The sequence below is a fragment of the Ammospiza caudacuta genome, chromosome 2 (assembly GCF_027887145.1).
Source record: "Ammospiza caudacuta isolate bAmmCau1 chromosome 2, bAmmCau1.pri, whole genome shotgun sequence".
Lineage (NCBI taxonomy): Eukaryota > Metazoa > Chordata > Aves > Passeriformes > Passerellidae > Ammospiza > Ammospiza caudacuta.
Genome location: NC_080594.1, coordinates 5,087,169 through 5,107,656, shown reverse-complemented (window position 1 = coordinate 5,107,656; position 20,488 = coordinate 5,087,169). Strand labels below are relative to the sequence as shown.

Below are 20,488 nucleotides of genomic sequence, written 5' to 3'. Positions count from 1 at the left end.
AAGTCAGAGAAATGCACCAACCTATCTCAAAGCAAGAGACAAGAGATAGCAAGAGATTCTCCCCATTGCTGGTGGGGAAAAGACTTCAGGTGTACCTAGGTGGTTATTCAGCCACCTAGGAAACATGGCACAAAGCAAATAAAGACATGGTGGGGCTGCAGAGGGAAAGGATGTATCCCCACTTCAGTTTAAAAAAAGCAGCAGACCATTATTTCCAAGCAGAAGTCCAGCATTCACTAGAGTCTCCTGGTATGGTATTATTTGAGATAAAGAAGTATTGACACAAGGATTGCAATGTGCATGAAGAATCACACTGGAAAAACAGTGCACCCCTCACCTGTGTTGCTAAGCTAAAAAGTCAAGTAAAAATGTTTCACTTTGACCATTCAAAATAGAATTTTTCCTAGTTCTTAATACAATACAAAAAGAAGTGTCATTTTTGATCCATTCACAGCATTCTGTTTGAACAAAAGTATGATTCTTTACTTTGTTGAAGTTTTCCTTAACTCTTTTACAAACAATTCCCTTTTTTAAAAAATGCCATTTTAAATCTAGAATTTTAAATTTCCTTTGAAAAATGTCAGTCAAAGATCTGGCATCTACAAATCAACACTTCAGAAGTGTGAAGTGAAATTTTTTTAGTCCTTTAGTTCTTTTTTGGCTGACACACATGAATTTCATTTAAATTTGCATTTAATTTTGGTTCCTGTGGAATAATATGTTGGGGTTGAACTTATTATATGCTGACAAAAATTCAGCTAACAAGTAAGGAAAGGGCAGAAGGGAAGCATTCATGAATGGGAAAGCAAGAGCTGAGAGATTACTGACCCAGCCCCTCAAGTTCTGCTTCTAGCAGCTGTTTTGCTTAATATTTTCATAAATTACCTTGACATAGAAAATAAGAATGTGCTAAAATATCATGATAGTAAGCAGTAGGGATGCACTAAAGGCTGGGACATGTTATACAAAGGGCCAGTTGTCCTTGGGTCTAAAATAGGAAATATGAAAAGCAGTATTATCCTGAATTTCAAAGTATGCAGTGTCACAGGTTCAAAGATAAGTACAATTTCTGTTCTGAACAGGACTTCACTGGTTGAGAAAAACTGAACAAGACAAATGATCCAGTATACATAGCTTACTGTCACCACTCATGCAATACAGCCACAAAAAAATGGCAAATGTAATCCTAGGCCACATAAGGGAAGAATTTCCAGCAGTATTAAGAAAATATCTGTGCCATCACACAATGCCTCCTCTGCACTTAACTTCATCTGGAGTTACTGATGTTATACAGCTCTGGTCATCTTTGCAGCAGAAAAGATGAATTTAGGCCAAAGCCAATGGAGAGCTGGGATTTTTTTGAGGGATGAAGGGACTCTGGAGCCTGCCTGGCAGCAGGGGAGCTGAAGCCTGCTGAGTTACTCTATTGAACAGAAGGCTGAGGGAAGATGTAGCTCCTGCCTGTAAATATGGTAGGAGGATAAATGCAGCAGGAAAAGCAGGTATTATAGTTAAAGATCTTACATAAATGGACAGAAATAGATGAGCAGTGATGTAGAGAGAAGCTAAAAGAAGCCCATCAAAGAAAGTGGGCCAATGGGAAAGAGAAAGGCCAAACCTTAGGCCACTCCTAAGCTTGCTGATCTTACAGAAAGATGAAATTACATGGTGCTGGGGAGAGAATGCAAGATAGCGAGCCAGACTATCCTTTCCAGTCCTGTACTTCCTAATCTATGCCAATCTAAGCAACATCTTAGTGGCTTTTTCTTTGTTCTGCTCTCATCTTGTTTTCTGCAACCACCATGGACACAGAGAAAGAGGTGAAATGATCCTGCTTGACACAAGTGGCCAGCTACAGCTATCCAGTGAAACTCAGATGTCAGATCTCCAGAGCTATTAGTGAACAGTTCACAACCACTCCATAAAGGACAAAAGCCTGGTAGAGGAAAAAACAGACAGCAAGTCCATTAGAAGTGTATCTGTGGTCTCCCTGAAAGCATCCTAGGAGTACAAAAGGGGGTCAGATTAGTGTGTACATTGCACATTGCAGGATACTCACTCAGCATATAAAGTGGATGTTTGAAATCAGTGTCCCAGCCACAGGGACCTGTGAGTCAGGATTTTACTTCACAGGAAGTTAGACCATTTCCTTTTCTGATGAGGTTAAGAAAACAGCAAAAAGAGCCTGCTGGCTCTTCCTTTAAAACAAAATAAAACTGGGATTCAACCAGTTCCCACTACAACTGTATAATGCTGAGATTAAAATGACTACCAAGCCGACATGCTCTGTGTCCCCCTATCTGGAAACTACTGGTTTGTGCTCACAGAAGTATCTGCTTTTCTTTATTCAGGCAACACTAACAGCTGAAATGTGGTTTGCTGCTGCATCTTACAGTTTCTTGTTGTCTACTCATGCAGTGAGGGTACCAGAAAGATATCTGGCCTACACACCATATTTTTATACCCATTCAATAAAATTCTAAATAATGGGGGGGAAAAGTGTTAGGCAATAGAGAACCAACTGTTATCTATCTGTGCTGAAAAGACCAATCCCTCTCCTGCCATGCAGGAATTCTAGGGAGCTTTGGTTTACACTGGAGGTGGGTGAGTGTCTGCCTTCTCTCTATTTGCATCTCTGGGACAGGCTCTAAAACAGCTTCACACATTTATGTGGAGTTGCATTTTTGCACAAACGCGTGAAAGAAATGCTCCTCGGGCACCACCAGGGAATGATCAGGTGACTCGAGGGCTAAATATTCTCACAGCTTTTCCCTTTCAAGAACAATCTGTTGCACAGCCTCTGTCTCCTGTGGAAGCAGTGCCAGAACTGGTGGCTCCAGTTTTGGCTAGCAAGGGAGCTCTCACGTCGGGCCCAGCCACCTGGTGCCACCAAGAACATGGCCTGGCCGTGCAGCACGAGAGGGGCTGTGCCACTGATGGGGTGCTAGCCAATGCTCCATTCCCAGCACCTGCTGTGCTACCATCTGTGCTGATGCTGGAGCAGAGCACAGGCCAGCTCAGGGGAGCTGAGTGACTGCACAGCTGACACACAGAGCCAGCAGGGCTGAAGGGTCTCCCAGGCTGAAGCACACTTTCCTCTGTGCTAGCAGGGGGAGAGCAGAGAGCTTGAGAGGAAACATCCCCAGAACAGCTCTGGCATTTCTGCTCTCACACTGATGCATGCTGGCATGACATCACCCATCTCTGTATGTGGCTCCCAGCATCAGCTCTCTGGGATCCAAACCCAGCACTTTCCCAGTAACTGAAAGGCTTTTCTCTTTAAATCCCCAGGTAAAACACACACACAAGTGAAACATACACCACATAAAGATGCTGCAGAAGGATAAACAGACAAGATGACAGAGGAATGGATGATTAAGGGTGAAATGACTGAATACCTGGCATAATCTCCACAGCAAAACTGGGCAAGAGATCAGCAAGCAGCCCTGTCCTGCCTAGAAAAGACAGAAGGAGGAGAAGAAGGAGAGAGGTTACTGCAAGAAAAACACACTCCCCAGCCCCTGCCTTAGCCTCCAGCTCCCTTCCTCATCAGCCCACTTGCACTCTGTGTTATGTGAATTCCTATCAACCACAGATGTCATCCTGCTCGATGCCTCTGCACTTCTGCCATTTCTGTGTCCTTGCATTTTATCAGCAGAGCTGGGGGGAAAGAATCTGGAACAGAGCTTCTCCAATCTAGGCACAAAATGACAAGAAAAAGGAGTCCCTTTAGCATGGTTACACATGGTAACATCTTCCTGGAGTTATGCTCTACACATGCAAAAGCTCCTGAAAATGCACAACAGCCCTTAAACAAAAGGACACAGTTTATTTTTGAAACATACTGATGTAGTTTCTACAGATATGAAACATCTTTAACTTAACCCAAGGCTATTGATAAATCAGCCATGTGCTTCCAAAACCCATGGATGCTGCTCTCCATGTGGGGCTCTGTGAGTGCACTGACAACTCCAGGAAAGGAGCCTTGGAGGAATGCTGTGCATATCTGCTAATTATTTGGAGATGCACGAGAATTATTTGGTGAGACTGTGTGACAAAGCCAACACTCAAGGGAAACAAACCAGCCAGGGAAGGATTCGTGTAGAAATTTTGGGATCACTTTGCAAAAGAAAAAGGAAACAAACAAAAAACAAAAAACAAACAAAAAAAAAAACAAAAAAAAAAAAAAAAAAAAAAAAAGGCAAGTCAACTTCAAATTTATAATTTACAACCAAATACAAACAAACAAACTCCAAGCACAAAGGCAGCTTGGTGCCTGTTTGTTTTGGCACAGAATGCCTGAGATATTTCCAGTACACAGCAAACATCCTGCACAGTGCTCAGCTGTAATTTACTCACACCTGTGCATTGGCAGAACAGCCTAAAGTGCAGCTGTGCTGTGAACTCTCCCATAGAGCCCCAGGATCATGCTGGGATTTTAAAAGACATGCATATGGTAGGAGAGCTCCACTCCGAAGAGACACACATTGTGTGCATTACAAAGGAGCAGCTAAGGGTAAGCCAATGCAAAAGTGGTATAAAGCTACCTTTAACCTCCCCACATGCCCTTCAGGTCCTGCACTAGCAGCACTCAGACACAGTGATGATGAACTGGATCCCAAGCTCCTCGGCCTCTAGTCTGTCCTTGAAGGATTTTACAATCAAATTCCCACCAGCCGCTTTTTCTCAGTGCTTCAGCAGGGGCTCTGCAGAGATCAAAAATCCACAAGGAAGCCTGCTGGAGCCATAATGAGTGTACCATGACTACAGGCAGTGCTTTGCAACTCATCAGAGCTCACTAGTACTCACAGGAACGCCCGTCCTGATGAAGTGGTCCAGAATCCTTAGCAAAAGGTAGCATGGTGATGCTTCACATAACTGCTCCCCATCTACCACTTTGAGGGAGGACTCCTGTCACCAGTCTGCTGCAACATTCTCATCTACATTTACGGAGAGTTTCATGACATTCTTTGCAGTCCATTTCCTGGAAGGATCAATTGTCCAAGCCACTCACAACTAACTTGTTATGTTCCACGTGCATATTAATTATATTCCTTATTTTGATAAATCAATATGCAATTCTTTTGCAGGCCTTTTGTGCATATGTGAACACCACCCACATGAACCACATGCATGCAGAATATGGGCAGACATGAGCATGTAGCTCACCTCCCATGTGTTATTACCTCTGCACAAGCTCACATGCAGCCCTGGTGTGAGAGCAGATGCCACTGGACTGGATGCTGGAGCTACACAGCTAATTTAGGGTGTCTATTTGCAGTAAAAAAGGCAAGGAAGTGACACCTTTAAACAGCAGAAACTCCTTCCCAAATGGTCATTAATAAATGGGCGCCTGCTTTATTTGGAACCTACCTGGAGAGCCTCGAACCCTGCTAGTGCTGGGTACCTACTATGTCCAAAAGGAATCACATCATCAACAGGGAAAAAGCATCCTTTAATACAACAGTACCTGAGAACTCGGTTAACAAACAAACACAACCAAAGCAGCTCCTCTGTGCTACCCACGAGCAGCCAGTCTTCCTGCTTGTGCAGCCTCACTTGGCTTGTCAGAGTATGTGCCTGGGGAATTTGCATCCCTGCCTTGCCAAGGGGACTCACACAGCCCTGGGGGCCCCAGAGCCCCCAGCAGGGATGCACAAAGCCTGGGAGGAGCCGAGGCAGCAGCAAATCCCACCACAGCTCAGCCTGAACTCTGCCTGCCTCGCCCGGCCCAGCTGAGCACAATGCTCACCCCTGGACTGCCTGCCCCAGCAGCTTCCACAGCTCAGCCCCCTCCCTGCCCCAGGCTGGACAAATCCCCTGATTAACCCTTCCCCACACCATTCCTTCAGGGAAGCCAGCAGGCTGAGGCTGCCTGTGGTTGCCCAAGCAACGGGAGGCTCCCTCCACTGTCCCCATTGAAGGCGGCTTCCCTCCCTCTGCTGCTGCTGCTGCCAGCAACAAGTGCAGCAAAAATCCCTCTGTCCTGCCAACCAATGGACACAGGGACAGCACTGCCACTGGCTCTCACCTCCTGCCCTCTGCAAGCCTGGCCCACACAGGCACAGCCCAGAGCCTGTGGTGGCCACAGAGGGGATGCCAGGGCAGCATCCTGGTGGGTCACACACTGCCCAAAACAGAGAGCAGGGCATCCTTTTGGATCCACAGCTGTAAGAGGAGGCAGGAGGCAGTCAGAGCATCCACCCATCTCTCCATGCCTAGGATGCTCCTTCCATGGGCTTTAAGCTCGCCTCCTTCTCTTGTTTCTTTCAAGGAAGTTTTTAAGTGGATGCTGGGGGTAGGTAGCAATTGGTGGGGAAGAAACAATTCAGTAAAACATGCTGCCAAGAGACCATCTGGCCACACCACCTCTACACAAAGCCCTGCCCACCTCAGAAAGGGCTGCAGGCACTCCAAGCCATGGCTGGGCACCACTGCTGGGTCACAGATCTGTGCCCCCACCCAACACAAGCTTTGTGTCCTCTGTGCAAGCTCCCACCACCGAGGGGACAGAGGGAACAGACAGTGGCCCCGTTTTCCAGGGTTGTCCCGGGTGACTGTGTCAGAGCTAGGAGCTTGTCCTCATTCTGCAAGGATCTGGGACACGTAGCATCTCTATTCCCACCGTGCTGCTGAAGGGTTTTACCTGCCCACAGTGGCCTCTCAGCAGGCACCTCACACGCCCCAGGCCCCTGCCAGCCTTGAAATGCAACGGAGCTTGCAAGCACCCCATCTGCACTGGCAGAGCACAGGAGGAGGGATGGGAGAGGAAAAGCTGAGGGGATGCAGAGCAGCTCCAAGAGGTGCAGACACACAGCAGAGGCCAGCGAGGACAGGAGTTAATACACAGCAGGCAGGCAGGCAGGCGACAGAGCAGTGAGCAAATAGCAGCGGAGCAGGGAAGACCTGGAGTCAAGCACACAATTAGCAGAGAGTCTGCAGAGAAGAGACACAAAAATAATTAGGGTAAGTGGTGCTGCTGAAAAGAAATGATGGCATGAATAAAGTAGGCGCAGGTGCAGTCAGAAACATGGCAATTGGGTAAATATGGGAACATGGCAAATACTGGCAGTTGCATAAATGTGATAAATATTGGGTAACTATGGCAGGAACTGCTGAACTGTTTTCCTGTTTGAAGGCTGCTTCCACAGCCCAACCTGCTGCAGCGTGATCACAGGACACAGCAACTACAGAGGGAATTATTTCCTTCTCAGTGGTGGAAGACTTTGCCAAGCCATGTCACAGCAAGAGGCCCCTGGCAAGGGACACTAGCCTGAGGAGAGGCTGGAAAGCACAGGAGAGGAAGTGTGGCCCTTGTAAATCAGACACTTTTCCAAGGCAGCTGCTGTGAGATTTACTGGGGGAGCACGGCTCTGCAAAGCGTCCCTCTGTGCTCCCTCTGCTTGGAGTAAACTTTATCCTTTCTTCCCATCCTTCCCTTCAATTGGAGGGAGAAACAGCAGCAGCCCCTTTTGGAGATCAAAGTTTTAGCAGGCAACAAAGACCTCCAAGGAGGCTGTTGCCATGGCTGCCTTGGTAACCGCGGTCTTTTAATCACACCGGTCTGCTTTGTGAGCAGCAGCGTGTGGCTGTCGCTGGCAAATAAGGAGGAAAACAGGGGTAAAAAACCTTGGCAACAAGTAGCACTTCTAATGGGTGTGAAATAAATAATCAGGAGTAGGCTGGGCTAGGATGAGGGGAACTGGAAGCTGGTTACAAAGGAGGCAGCACAGTGGTCTGGGGCAGTGCATCCACACTTTTCCAGGTTTTTTAAGAGGAAGTTTGCAATCACTTCCTTCCCCTGCTGGCACCACCCACCTCTGGTCACAGCTCAGGGCTGGTGAGCCCTCTCCATGGAGCTGCTCACAGACATTTTCCCAGCTGAGATGTGGGCCAACACATCCCCAACACAAGGCCACCAGCACAGCTCTGCCAGCTCCTGTGACCGAGCACTGGCTCGGATGCTACTGGCAGCTCTTCAGCAAATCACAGCAAAATCCTAAAACCAACATCATGTAAGGGAAAATTCTGCCAAGAACTTTTCAATCTCCGAAATCATGTCAAATTTCATTATACAGTCTCTCCTGGCATAGAAGAGACTCCAAACCTGGCTATATTTATACCAGCTATTGAGTCACTTTGCTGAGTAAGAACTGCCTTATTAGCATTGCACACCATACACACGTGTCCCAGTGGAGATTTATCCTCACTGAAAGTCAACACATGTCTCTATTAGCACATTAATTACTGTACAATATGCTGTGTGGATATGTATCTACATTCTTTACTTTACATTCTTTACTACTATTACTATGGGTGTGAGACTTTAAATTTTGGGTTTAGCCTACATGGATACTGGCTGGTTATATAAACAGCAGAAGATGTCAGCTTACCAATATTATTTGCCAGCTGTCTCCAGAAATTAACACAAACCTCAAGTGCTAATTGGTGTTATTTAAAGCATAACAATGGGAGAAGCTTCAGCTTCTTACTTGGGGAATTTCAGGTCTGTCAGACTGACCTTGGTGCTTGGGAAGGTTATGGAATAAAACACGGCACATACAGGATAACCAGAGGATCAGAAGGATCCAGCATGGGTTTAGGAAAGGCAAGTCCTCCTTGACCAAGCTGATCTCCTTTTACGACCAAGTGACCCACCCAGAGGATGAGAGAAAGACTCTAGATGTGTCTTCCTGGACTTAATAAAGCCTTTGGGAGTGTCTCCCACAGCATTTTCCAGCCACAGGCTGGGGAAGAGTGGCTGGAAAACTGCAATGAAAGAGGACTTGGAGTGCTGGTCAACAGCAGCTGAACATCAGCCAGAGTATGCCCAGGTGGGCAAGGAGGCCAGTGGCGTCCTGGTTTGGATCAGGAACAGTGTGGCCAGCAGGAGCAGGGCAGTGATTGTCCTCTGCTCAGCACTGGTGAGGCCTCTCAAGTCTGGTGTTTATGTCTGGGCCCCTCACTCTGAGAAAGGCATTGAGGGGCTGGAGTGAGTCCAGAGAAGGGAACGGAGCTGGAGAAGGGTCTGGAGCACAAACCTGATGAGGAGTGGCTGAGGATGTTTAACCTGGAAAGAAAAGGAGGCTCAGGGGGGACCTTACCACTCTCTAAAACTGCCTGAAAGGAGGGTGTGGAAAGATGGGTCAAACTCCACTCCCAGGGAAGAAGTGACAAAATGAGAAGAAATGGCCTCAAGCTGTGCCAGGACAGCTTCAGGTTGGACATCAGAAGAATTTTGTCACTGAAAGGGTGGTTAAGCACTGGAATGGGCTGCCCAGGGAAGTGGTGGAGTCATCATCCCTGGAAGTGTTCAAGAAACAACAGGATGTGGCACTTAGTGCTACGGTTTAGTTGAGGTGGTAGTCATCAATCAAAGGTTGAACTCGGTGACACTGAAGGTCTTCTCTGACCATAATGATTCTATGATTCACCATAAAATAATATTTCACTGATACACAGTATATGTAAAATTAGCTGCTGAATTGGATGGAAAAGAAAGCTGGCAATATCTGTCTAGCAAAGTGCACAGATCACTAAGCAAAGCATCAAACCAACAAGTGGAATTAGTGGAGTACTTTTTGGCCTCTTCCAGAACTCCCAGGGAATGGAGTCACTGTTTTGTGAAGCATGTCTAAGCTATGTAAAATCTCAGAATGCAAACATCACCGAGCTTGCACAGACCTATGAGTTCCAGGGTGCCCAGCTGTGCTGAGCTGTACGTTCAGGCACTGCTCTTTAGCTCTTCCAGCTTGGGAAGGGAGCAGTGTAGCAGCTTCCACAGGTCCCTGCACCTGGTTAGTGAATTCTGGCTCTTGGGAAGGCTTATTGGGCTGTATGCAAGGCCATGCAATGAAGCTGGACTGCCTCCTGATGTGAGTTGGTGACACGAAGCCAGGATGACACTGCCACTGCCCCATGGCTCTGGTTTGAAGGTTACTCCAGGCACGCTGCATCCCTGCACTGGTACACGTGCAGCTCCCTTCAGAAAGGCTGCAATGAATTATTTCACTGAAGCCCATTGACATTCTCATATAAAAAAGCAATACACAGGGGCTACAAATAACAATATGATTAATAGCACTGTCTGTGTTTCAAGAAGCAGGACATCAGCTGCCAGCTACTACAACAGAAATGTAGACTTTGTTCAATTTAGGATTGAGCATTTTAGATTCAATCACATTAAAAAGTTTAAAAATTAAAATGTATAAAGTTTCAAAGGGATTCATTAACACAGCTGTAATGTCAGCAAAGGTTCTCCTTTTCTAATAAAACACATGAGTGCAGGGAGATTCACTTGATTCCTGCTGTGGAATTGCTAAGTTCTGGACTAGTCTGTAGCAGAAGCAGAGTTCATACAGCTTCCAGCACACTACATCCTGTTTGGAGATTCCAAATGCCATCAAAATGCACATATATCAGAGAATCAGAGAGTCTTGTAGGTTGGAAAAGACCTCTGAGATCTTTGAGCCCAACCTGTGCTCAAACACCACCAGACCATGGAACTGAGTGCCACATCCAGTCTTTCCTTAACCACCTCAGAGACAGTGACTTCAACACCTCCCTGGGCAGCCCATTCCCATGTTTAACCGACCTTTATGTGACAAAATTCCTTCTGATGTCCAACCTGAAACCCCTCCCAATACAGCTTGAGGATGAACCCCCTCCTTGCTATAACCTCCTTTCAGACAGTTGCAAAGAATAATAAGGTCTCAAGTACATTTTTAAAATATAATAAATATGTACTTTTTATTTAAATTCCCTCCTTACTCTAGAGGAGGTTCACCACCAGAAGCAGTGTTTCTGAGACAGAGATTGCCACTCCTTTTCCCTCACCTGCATTGATTCCCTTAGAGAGGGTTAAGGTCCCTGATACTGAATGGTCTTTTCAGCAAAGTACATAATAAACACATGCCTAACATCAGGTATGCTTTACAAATCCTATCAGCTTTGCTGAGCACAAATGGATATAAATAAATGCTTGTATGCTTTTCTGAAATAAGTGTGACATGAGGACAGCACATGGGATTCTCTGATGCCGACCAGCAGCTCTGAGTGTCAACATGACACATCCAGGTAACAAAACCCAACTTGCAATCCCATCATGACCCAGGCTCCCTGGCTACTCAAGAGGCCACTGAAGGTCTCTGTGATCGCTTTCCTAGGAAAAAAGGAAATGCTGTAATTTGCCCAGGTTTTAGATTTTGCTCTAAGTCATGATAAAGTGCCTTTTGATCAATTTTTCATGGTATGATTCACTGTATAATAGCAGGCCCCTGCACTTCTAACTAAACAAACTTCCATTAATTTACTGATGCTATTAGTATGATATCTACCATTTTTGCTTCTCAGTCCTTTCATGGTTTCAACATGGTATTAAACTGCCCTTTTATCCTGGCATTAATATGAAACCACTTGAAGGGATATTTTCCTATTTCCTTTTCCATTCTGATTTTTCTGTCACCCCAAGGATAACATGAGTGGATAGAACCTCTGCTCTATTCAAAATTCTAATTTATGCTGAAATCATGCAGCAACCCCAAAATAAGCAATGTAAATTGTATCTGAGAGACCACTGTCAGCAGGGAGCAAACAGCAATGTGCTCTGGGAATCATGGCATCTCTCACACACTATCCCTCTGCTGCTCCAAACTCTCTAACAGGGAATCTGGGTTCCACCCAAAGGGCAGCAGAACAGCAAACAAAACCCTTTTATCACATGTCCTCTAGGACTGTAAAATTGCTGCAACCTACATCTGTATTCAGTGTCTCCCTCCAAGCAATGGGAACAAAAAATATCCCAGAATATGCAGAATATTAAGGAAGAGTATTTTCATCACTGGCTGCTTCATCTTTTAGCCATCAATAGGGAGAGATAAAGGAAAACAAAGAAAAAAGTAACAGCAAAGGCAGAAGGAAAAGAAAAGGGTGGGAAGGGGAAGAGGGGGAAGGAGGAAAACAGGCAGGTAATCCTGGATTGCACCAAAAGCTGGAATGTTGCCTCTACCCAGGAAAAGCAATATACAGAAGCTGCCTAACAGCATGAGGCAGAAGGAAGCCCACGACAAGTCTGCTCTCATGCTGCTGCCAAACTTGGCAGAGAGCTGCATGGAGTGCAAGGTCAGCCCCAGAGGTGGAAAAGGAAAGCACATGTGGTCAAGGGTGATGCAGCCTAAGCCACATGTGTCCCCCAACATAACCACAATGAACTGGGGGCAGAGACATCAAGCCAGCTCCAAAGGAAGGGATTTCTGTGTTTTCTCCCCACAGCCCTCTGCACACACTGAAAAACCAATTTTTCCTGTTACCATGGTACTGTTTCACCACTGGTGTCTGAGCACAGTTGTAGATATACAAGAGGAAGACACCAAATCCCAGACAGGAAGGTGAAAAAGGGACAAAAACTCAGCAGCTCATCACTGCAGAGACACAGGACCTCAGGAGAGGATTTTAACAGCTACCACTGCCACCTGGCAGAGATAACCTCACCTGAACTCACACAGGCTGGTCCTGGGCCTGTCGCTAAGTGGCAGATGATACACAGATGTCACACTGTGGATTTACACAGGCATGTGACACTGTTCTCTGGAGTGACCAGATTGACCTTCCACTCCAACTGTCCATTGTTTGGCTGACATTAAAGGAGTGAGAAGAGGCAATGGCACTGTGACAGCCACTCACCTATTCAGTCTGGTTTACCTGGTGATGATAACTACAGCTCCAAATATAAACACCAATTAAACTCTGACCTTTGGTAGGAGATCAAGGGAATGCTTGGCATGTTCTACTGTACACCTCCACAGATCACCTACACACTATCAACCCCAGCTTTTTAATATTTCCATCACAGGATGCAAAATCTGTACACAGAAGAGCCATGGTGAGGTCTTAAGGTAAGTTGGGAAAAACTCAGCTTGCTCTCCTGAGGCATCTAGAGTTGAAGTACTACAGCTGGCTCCAGGCATGTCAACAAAAGTCCCTGAAATGCCCATTGCACTCTGCTTTTCTCCTCTAGCTGGAATGGCTGCTTTTCTGGCCTTTACAGTGAGCTGTATCATGGAAGCCACCACTGAAAGCAAACCCTGCAAACAGGGCAGAAACTGATCCTGCTCAGCACCCTGCTCAAGGCAATTTAACAGAAGCAGAGCCAAGCACACACACCACAGAGAGGGCAGGTCCTGTTAGTGGCAGCACCAGGTCAGACCAGGTTAGGATGACTGTGAAACTGCACCTCTAACTGGACAAGTGTTATCAGGCACACAAAAAATCTCCCAAACGGACATGTTCAATACAGTGCTTCTTGACAGCCTCAGAGGTCAGAGGAGTGGGATGAGGACTGCAAAAATCACAGGATCTGATGTCTTATGGGTGTCTGCTGATAAAAGACTCCATCTCAAGTGTTCATTTTGCTGCAAGTTATTTGTTTTATCCCTTAAAAACAAGGGTTCTGCCTTTCCATAGCCCCGCACTCTCTGCAGTCATTGACGCCTGTGTAACGTGTGAGCAGTGTGGGTGTAAACATTACTATTCTGGTTTGGTAGCATTTGCCACCCACTTTGCCTAGGTGTGAATGACTGCACAAGGTGCAAGGCAATGGTGACAGCACTGCAGGGACTGTTTTACATAGCTCTTACACCCATAGTAATACAGTGCATGGGGATGGAGAGACAGCAAGAGAGCAGGAGGAAAGATGCATCAGGTATCTGCTGGAAAAGCAGCCCGACAAGAGGCCTCACCAAGCACAAGCAGCTCCACTGATTCTTCATTCTTGCCCTCCACATCATCTGGTGTGATAATAAGGCAGTAATAGAGGCCACTGTCTCCCCACATCAACTTCCCAATTTGCAGGTCTGCATCTGGAAGGCAAAAAAGAAAAGTCAGGTTTTCCCTCCAACACTTACAGGAAGAATGCACTGGATCCATCTCTGTGCCCCAAATCCATTTCATTTCCTTTCTAAGAAGAAGGTTTAACCTCATCCAGAATATCACAGTATTCAGGAAAAAACAACAGGTCAGGACTTCTGGCTGTAGGTGTGAAAACAGACAATGCTGCAGAGGCAGCTCACCCTGCAAGTGCCAAGAGCACAAGGGGTCACTAAAGTCTCTCTGTCCTTCCTGTCACCTAGGGCATGGGTCCCAACACTATTCCTGTCACGAAAGAAGGGCTTAGACAGTGTCTCCTTACAGCACCTCAGTCATTTGTGAACAGGTTACACAGAGACAAAGGAAAACACTCCCTCTTGCGAGGCTGATCACATTCCCTCCACACCAACGAGTCTCCACTTGTGGCTAGGTGGTCTCCCCGGTCAATCAGACACTTTGTACTTTGGAGGGACAAGGTCTCTCACACAGCCTTCCAGACAAAAATGTTTAAGGACCCTACCATCCCTCATCTCCACCCAACCTGACTTCACCCCACAGAATCTCTTCATTCCACTCTGCCCAAGGCTGTGTGAGTTCAGGTTCATGACAGGGTAAGTCTGTGGCTGAGCAAACATGAGGTGTAGGATAAGCTTGGTATTTCAGAACTAAGAAAACAGCAGTGGCATTTGCAAGGAAGAAAAACCTATCCTGCAGAGACTGAATTTGTATCTCTTGCTGCCCCCCCTTTGCTAAGGAAAATCTATATACACAGCAATATGCAGAAGTCAGGAATAAAAAGCTTCCACTTCATGGAAGGGGAAAAAGGATACTGTTTTTGAAGACCTACAGTTAATTTAAGGGAAGTGCCAAAGGAAATTATCTTTGGATCTAGGACTGGTTGGCTGAATCCTAAATGCCTGACATCCCGACATCTCTTCCCACAGCCTTTTCTGAGGGAGTCAAGTGAACAATTTCTGCCAGACTCCAGTGTCCCAAAGTGCTGAGAGTCCATTCCAGCCCCCACCAAGCATCCCTGGGGTAGAGTTACCATGGACAATGCTGACATCTCTTTCCTTGTAGAAGTCTCCTATGGTGATGGCAGATCCCTGCTTGGAGGCCACGACACGGACTGTCCTCCTGCTGTCCACACAGTCCAGGTAGGGATCCCAGTCCAGGTTCCTCTTGCTCATTGTTTGCAAACCAGAAGTCACCATTCCTAGAGCTTCTCCCATCCTGTCCTGGCAGTAGGATTTGTACCTCCACTGTACCACGGCTGGCTGGGTGGAAGAAGTAGAGAAATGGCAGCGAAGCAGAGCAGGCTGGAATAACATGGCCACCTTCTTCTTCTCAGGCACAGTGACCTGCAACCCTTCCACCTCAGCTAGAAGACAAAAACATGAGTATCATATGCCTTGGCGCTGCTTCAAGAGGGAGCTACTGCATTTTATCCCAGCACTATTCTCCTCACATACAGAAAATTGTCCATCTGTTTCAGGTGCTAGGGAGCAACACTCCCCAACGTATGTAAGCACGGATGCTGGCAGCAGAAATAAGTTTGCTTTTTCATAGCTTACAGTCACAAAGGAAAACACAGCATGATGGGGCTGAAGGCTCAAATGTAGCATCCTTAAGCTATGGAAGCCCTAACACAATGGTGTGATGATTCACAGCTTCTGGGGCAAGTTCAAACATAAGGAAGAGGTATTTTAGGGATGGCCATGCTCCACTTGTACAGCAGGTCAGCCAAGGGGCCAGATCCTGAATCCATGACAATCCCACTGCACAATAAGTCACCTCCCTCCCCATTTCAGTGGCACCACACCTCCTCTTTACACGTCAGGCAACAAACAGTGCCTGGACCAGCACATTCTGCACTGGTGCCCAGCTAGTGCTGCCTGCTCTGCCAAACTCCAGAGATGCACAAAGGAGCGGATCCAAATCACACAGCTCTTCCCAGGGCTGGCAAGAACCACTGAGACAAACTGCTCCATGTGGGACGTGTGGAGAAAAAGGGCCCAAACCCTCAAGTTTTCCCAGGGAGGAGAGGGATCTCAACATGTAATGTTTATCTAGCAGCTGACAAGGGAGCTGCAGCCTGGACCTGATGCATCAAGGCCCCAGAGAAGATGCAGGGGACTGCTGTTACACCCTTGTGTAGCTGAGGGAGAGTCAGTGAGCAATGTCAGCCTTCTAGAGAGTGAGGCACTCCATCCACCCACAGGGATATGGCCAAAACTCCCCCATGAGCCCTTCGTTGCTTCCCTCCTTGTGCTGCAGGCAGCGATGTCTGGGAGTACTCACACAACACCAGAAAAAGGGAATCAGGTTCAGTATGGAAAATGCTACCACACCCCTCACCCAGAGCAGGTGGAAAAGAAGGAATACACAGGGAAACAGGGAAAAATAAGAAAAACAAGGAAACATTCAAGACAACAAAGCAGAAGAGAAAGTCCACACAACATCTGCAGAAGGGACTGGTGGACCTGAGAGAGCTTAGTGAGGAATGAAAAGACTGAGGACAAAGAAAGACTTCCTGATATCAAGAAGCAGTATAAGAGAAGGGAAAATGCAAGAAAGAAGAAAAAAGAGTAAAGATAAAGCATCAGAGCAAATATAAGAAGCAGAATGATGAGCAAGATGACAATCAGGAAGCTCATATTCAGTTGGAAGAAGCTGGAGAAGGTGCCTCAGCCCAGGTCAAAATAAGTACAAAGGGCTGCAGTCAGGTTGCAGGAGATTCAGAAATGATGTAGAGAAGAGAGGAAATGGAGTCAGCAAAAATAACCCACCCACTCCAGAAAGCAGAGATGAAAAGGAGATGGAAATTGGCAAAAGAAAGTGAAATGACAGGAGATATCTTTAGAATGGGGAGGGGGGGGGGAAGGCACAGACTAAAGCACTGGAGCTTGGAGCAGACAGAGAGCAATAAATGCATCAACTGTATAACAGCAGGCATGAAGAGACAAGGTCAAGCTGGAGACAGCTGCAGACCTGAAAAGCAAGAGTGAGCAGAGACTGCATGATCAGGATTCAGAACCAAAGGGAAGTGAAGAGGCTGATAAACCAGTGAATATTAAATTCAACAAGTTATCACTGTCTGCAGTGATACACTGTCTGCAGTGAACTGCAGAGCACAATGAAGTCTATAAATCCCAGCTGGAAATGGAAAACACAGCGTGGACAGAACCCAGGGGAAAGCTAATTGCAGAGAGGCAAGGTGGTCATTGCTACCAACAGAGTTACTAATCTAGACAGGGTTTGACCTTTGGGACTTCTATGTGAAGGCTTGAGGAGCACAGGGATGCTCTGGCACTGCACAGAAATGCTGTGCTATGCACATAATGAATGCAGGACACCATGCACATTGTGCTTGTGCCATGTGGAAGTTGCACAGCAGGTTATCAGTTTTGCCAGAAGTGCCTGGACCCAAATCCAAACACTGATGTGGCTGCTCTCCAGAGTACCACCAAGCACAGCTGAGGTCTCCCACAGGACAGGCAGAGAATGAGGCAGCTCCTGCACTTTCCTGAGACACAGGCAGAGAGATTATTCAGGAAGGGGCAGCTGGGACATTTCTGCCAGGCTTCCTTTACCCAGGGACCATGTGGCACCAAGGGAACGCCAGCAGTTGCTTCTCAAGGTGAACCAAGTGGTGATGCCTAATCCTCTCCAGAGATTCATACATTCTGGGCTCCATGTGAGTGCAAGAAACATGAAGAACACCTTGAAAGCCCAATGGGTCCATGTCAGGCCAGTGTCTGGCAGCTCCAGGACCCTCAGAGTGTGAGGCCACAGCCAGGATGTGGCATGAGCTGATCAAGTGACTCATCACGTTACCTCAGCTTCAGGGATAAAACAGCGACACACTGAATATTTAAATCTTTCCCTTGTGAACCAAGCACACTGCTTGGAAAACACAGTGCTCTCAGCTGGCCATGCACCACAGCCCTCCTTCCCTGTTAATGAGATTAATGAGTTTGGCAAGCCAGGGACTGCTTTAATAAATGATTAGCTGAGCTTTAGCAAATTCTCATCTGACTAACTTTCCCCACCCTACCCCCATGTGAATGTCTATATCAAAAAAGAAAAGCAACTTTTGGGAAAATACAGGAATTCTTTTTCTACCAAAAAGCATTTTGGAGATGCGCATAAAATTATCTGGCACCTTCTACATCCTATCCCAAGCTCTTTATTAACTTCTTAAGTATTATTTTCAGATTCCTTCCAGGAATAGCATTTAAGAGCAACAGAGTGCCTCAGATTGGGAGAGTGGAGCAGAGGAAACTTTAGATCTATTTAAGTCAAATTATATATAATTATATATGGCTGAATTGGGAAATTATGCACCTGTTATTTCCACTGCCAAAAAAGAATTACTGGAATTGATTCATGCAGTATGTCACTGCTGTAAGAGTGTCCACCAAAAAGGCCACCAGGATGTCTGACTGCCTGAAGACAAGATGGTGGATTAACTGATCAGTTATGTCCAGGCATGGGAATTATAGGACTTCCTCACCTCCAAGAAGAAACTGCTGACCTCAAAATGCAGTGTAGCCAAGACAAGAAAAGCCTCAGATGTATCAGAGGGAAGAATTCAGAGTTGTTAACAGAGCAGAGAAAAAAAAGACTCAAATATGTGAAAAATTATGAGAAGCTTAGTGACAGCACCATGGTAGCTCTGTCTAGTTTAATACAACTAGGACTAAAAAGAAACTGAATTGTGTTGTGCTATGTTTTGACTGATGCAGACAGAGCAAAATTAGCCTTTACTTCAAAGTCATGACGGAAATGCAATTCCTGCACTCTAGAGAAGGAACCTGTTCATTGTGAATTTCACAATGTTTCAAGTTCAACAAGAATAAAATCCAGCTCCTGGGAATCTCATGACTACATGACTGTTCTCTTTTTTCTCTTCTTGCTCTCCTAAACCCAAAGAAAAAGGTCTGAAAATATTAATCAATTGCATCTTATAAACACAGTTATCCTTTCTCTTAGAAAATAAAAAGAATCCATGATTTTGTGTGTCTGTACAAATATATATACACACACAGACTCCCGGAGAAAGAGCTTAAAAATAATCACACTTCCGAAATATAATTGTATGGGGTTTGTCTGTTTCAATTGGCAATGTGCATTTGTCTCCTTGCTCTGATTCCTTTCCTGAACTATCCTCAGATTATGCATTCAAACTATGCAATCAACACTCCACACAAGCTACCACTAATACATTTCACTCGTGATTAAAGAAAATTCCAGGAAGCGATTACAGAGGGGATATTTGTAAGGGCGGGTTTGAGCCTGGTGAGCCTGATCTTCCTAAGCCCCTTCCCCGAGCAAGAGAGAAAGCAATTGAGAGGTGATAACTGAGGCTTTTGCTTTGCCATTGACCTCCAGAGAAGCCTATGCCTCCCTGAGATGAAATGAGCCCCAGGAAGATTTAACTTTACTACACAGCCCCTAGGAACAGCATCACAGAATGGTTTGGGTTGCAGGAGACCTTAAATATCATGTGGTTAGAATAAAATTGATCTGAAGCACCAAACCCTGGAAGTAATGGCAAAGCCCAGTGCTGTAGTTCAATGGAACATGTCTCAGGCTGCATCCTTCTGGAGCACACAAGACTGGAGTCCAAGAGAAGGAAGGCAGCACACATTATTCTTCAGGTCACATGAGTCTCCCTATATGTTCATCATATCATATCATGCATCTCATCTCTTTCTTTGCAATTATTTGGCTCATGCTACTGCTTGTCTGAGGTAGTACAGCTGATTCTACGAAACTACAAAAATTTCAAATTTTCACGTTCCTTTATTGATAGGAGTGGCAGCTGTGCACACAGCAGAATGGAAATCACTGGGTCCTGAACCAGGCACCTCAGGAAAGCTACTCCTAGACTTCACCTCAGGGCTTTGGCAGAAAAGCATCCATTGCCTGGTAAGAGACAGTGCCCTTAGGGTAGCTTATACCCCTTCCCAAATAACATTAACTGTTGGGCAAAAGTATCGTCGGTTTTGGCACCTTGGATACTCTGCATCATTTTAAAGTGTTGTCTCCCCCACTGCTGAATACTGGCATACCATTTATACTTTCATACGTGGATCAAGCTTGAATCAGGAAGGGCAAGATCTGGGCTTTGAGACCAGAAAGTCAGAAATTATAAAGAGATGTGTAAACAGATGAATGGACAGTGGGATCACTGAGATTGTATTGTACAGGTTCTCGCCTACTCATGTTGGACTAAGTCCAATTCATGCAATTTATCAGCAAAAGCCATCACCATCAGACTGTGTCCAGTGCTTATGGGAAATTAATTGGATGTCTTGGTCTGGTTCCTATCAGACTTGTATTCTTAGCAATGTGACCACTAATTGTCAACTTTTTTTGGAAGCAAGAAACCAATGCCTGAACAAGTCAGCTGCAGCTGAGGTGAAAGCATGGCTCTGTTTTCAACAGCTCCACAGCAAACCAAGAATTTCAGCTCTCCAGCTACTTAACCTGGAAAGGGGAAAACCCAAAGCAGCTGCAGAAGAGCGTGGCCCGCACAGGCAGCACTCACAGCACAGAGCTTTAACACAAAAGCACTCCATGCAGGACAGCCCAGGCTGTGCAGAATGACTGCAGCAGG

General features: G+C 46.0%; 1 protein-coding gene across 7 annotated transcripts in view; it reads right to left on the bottom strand.

Annotated features, from left to right (window-relative positions):
• ILDR2 (immunoglobulin like domain containing receptor 2) overlaps window positions 1–20,488 on the bottom strand; it is a 37,846-nt gene that overhangs the window by 13,871 nt on the left and 3,487 nt on the right. For 4 of the 7 annotated variants that reach the window (XM_058824776.1, XM_058824778.1, XM_058824775.1 and 1 more), the window contains exons 2-4: window positions 14,912–15,244; window positions 13,737–13,856; window positions 3,399–3,455 (exon numbers count right to left, since the gene is read on the bottom strand). In XM_058824776.1, the coding sequence (XP_058680759.1) occupies window positions 3,399–3,455; window positions 13,737–13,856; window positions 14,912–15,244 (510 nt within the window). The remainder of the gene's footprint in view (window positions 1–3,398; window positions 3,456–13,736; window positions 13,857–14,911; window positions 15,245–20,488) is intronic. The other 3 variants (XM_058824780.1, XM_058824782.1, XM_058824779.1) reach the window with 1 other exon arrangement.